This window comes from Pyricularia pennisetigena, chromosome 1, assembly GCF_004337985.1.
Source record: "Pyricularia pennisetigena strain Br36 chromosome 1, whole genome shotgun sequence".
Lineage (NCBI taxonomy): Eukaryota > Fungi > Ascomycota > Sordariomycetes > Magnaporthales > Pyriculariaceae > Pyricularia > Pyricularia pennisetigena.
In genome coordinates, this window is record NC_043740.1 from 4,632,087 (window position 1) to 4,633,933 (window position 1,847).

The 1,847-nt window shown below is 51.3% G+C and overlaps 1 protein-coding gene across 1 annotated transcript in view; it reads left to right on the forward strand.

Annotated features, from left to right (window-relative positions):
* Window positions 1–1,250: 1,250 nt before the first annotated feature.
* PpBr36_07871 (uncharacterized protein) overlaps window positions 1,251–1,847 on the forward strand; it is a gene marked incomplete at both ends in the record, with an annotated part of 964 nt that continues 367 nt past the window's right edge. The window contains 2 exons of the mRNA XM_029895005.1: window positions 1,251–1,612; window positions 1,746–1,836. Of these exons, the coding sequence (XP_029748890.1) occupies window positions 1,251–1,612; window positions 1,746–1,836 (453 nt within the window). The remainder of the gene's footprint in view (window positions 1,613–1,745; window positions 1,837–1,847) is intronic.

Consider the following 1,847-nt stretch of genomic DNA (forward strand, 5'->3'; position numbering starts at 1 on the left):
AAAAGCAAGAATTAGATGAATGGAGCAAAACTAAGCCACCGATTTTGTGTATTGTTCTATGTATAATTTAAACTTAGTATGGTCAACAAAGCAACAAGGGCTTGGGCGGACAGCTGACGATCGCCGGGTCGATCGGCAGTGTTGCGACTTTTTCCACAACTCCACTGGTTCCAAACGGTGACAGACGAAACAAATTCACTATTATATCAGTCTGGCTGGTATATACCACAACAGACACGTGACTTTAGTTTGTCGAGCCGCGGCTAGCTTCCTGGTAAACGCACTCTGCCGCGGTTGTGGTGAGGCGCTGGGGAATCGTGGCGGTTGCGGTGAAGGCATGAAGTTGTGGCGCAGTCGGCAAATCCGTCTGTTGCGGGTCCTTAGTGTCGATTTCTAGCCCAAACCAGCAGAGGCTCGAACATGATCTCAGCTTCGCCGCAATTCCAAGTTTCTGGTCTTTCATCAAACCCCCTTTTCAAGAAGGAGAAGTGGGACTCCATTGCTTGGGACCTGTCGTTCGAATTGACAGTTTGTGACATACGCTTTAACCCAAGATTTTCTACAACGAATGGTAAATGCAACGCATGTCAACCGAAAAGGTACAGATCAGATATATCATGGGGGCTGAATTGGGTAGGATTTTACATTACGGGCGCGATCAAAACTGCGGGAACCCGCGTTTGACCCGTTTGATCTGCAACGGCAGGCCGATTATAGTACGCCCTACGAACGCTGTTTATACAGTGTTTTAAGCCTTGTCCAAATTGTCGCTGCTAATCATTGTCAACCACGACTTCTTTCCCCGCGTAGTTCGGGCGACTTGACGGATATCTGCCCTGGCCGGATCAGCAGCCATGGCTAAAACAAATCCATCATTGAAGAGTGGTCGCTTCAGAACCCTGGATGTTTTCTCGTATTTTTCTGCAGATCTGCAGGCCGCGCATAACTATGACCCGCTTAGCAGCAAGTCAATGACCCAACCACGTCTAAAATTATTACATGATTGCAAGTATAACCAGCGATACCCCTAGCTTTCCTTGGCAAGGGGGAAAACTATGTGCAGTTTGTCATTAAATAAATACGATCCTGCTTCCTGGCATTGGAATTTGTTCTTTTCTTGTCGCTCCCCAAGCGCGTCTCAGCTTGTTCAATCGCTAACTAGAGTCCTGATACCAAACGACAAGAAACAAAAAGGGTTTTACATTAATTGATAATAGCTCAGCAATCCTCCCCGCCAAACCTCGGCCAAAATGCGCTTTTCTTTCGCCGCCGCCGCCGCCCTCTTCGGCGCCGCCATGGCCGCCTCGGCCCCGCAGTCCACGCCGGCCCCGAACTCGACCGAGACCGTCGTCCTGTCCAAGTTCAAGGCCTTCCACCAGCTCGTCGAGGGACCCGTCAACGAGATCAGCTTCGTCCTCTCGACGCACCGCGAGGTCGGCGTCGCCGCCTACGCCTGCTCGGCCGTCAACCGCCAAGCCCAGCTCGCGTTCAAGCCGACCTCGTTCAACTGCAAAGGCGGCGATGAGAACAACATATACGCCTTCCAGATCAATGCGGTCGACACCGGCGCAAACACGTACGACATGACCATCTACCACCAGACCGCTTCCTCGTAAGTTGGCACCCGTCACCGCGTTTTTTGCTCTCTCTCTCTCTCTCTCTCTCTCTCTCTCGCTTGATAGGCGTGCGTCTGTGTGCAAACACAAAAAAACAGCTAACCCGTGTTATTTCTCCGATTGTTATAGTTCCGGCCTCTCGGGTCAGGTCAACATTCCTACCGTCTGCCGCGCTGAGGGTGTTCGTTCCGAGTACTGCGAGAAGCAGGACACCATCAACGTCGAGCTGAA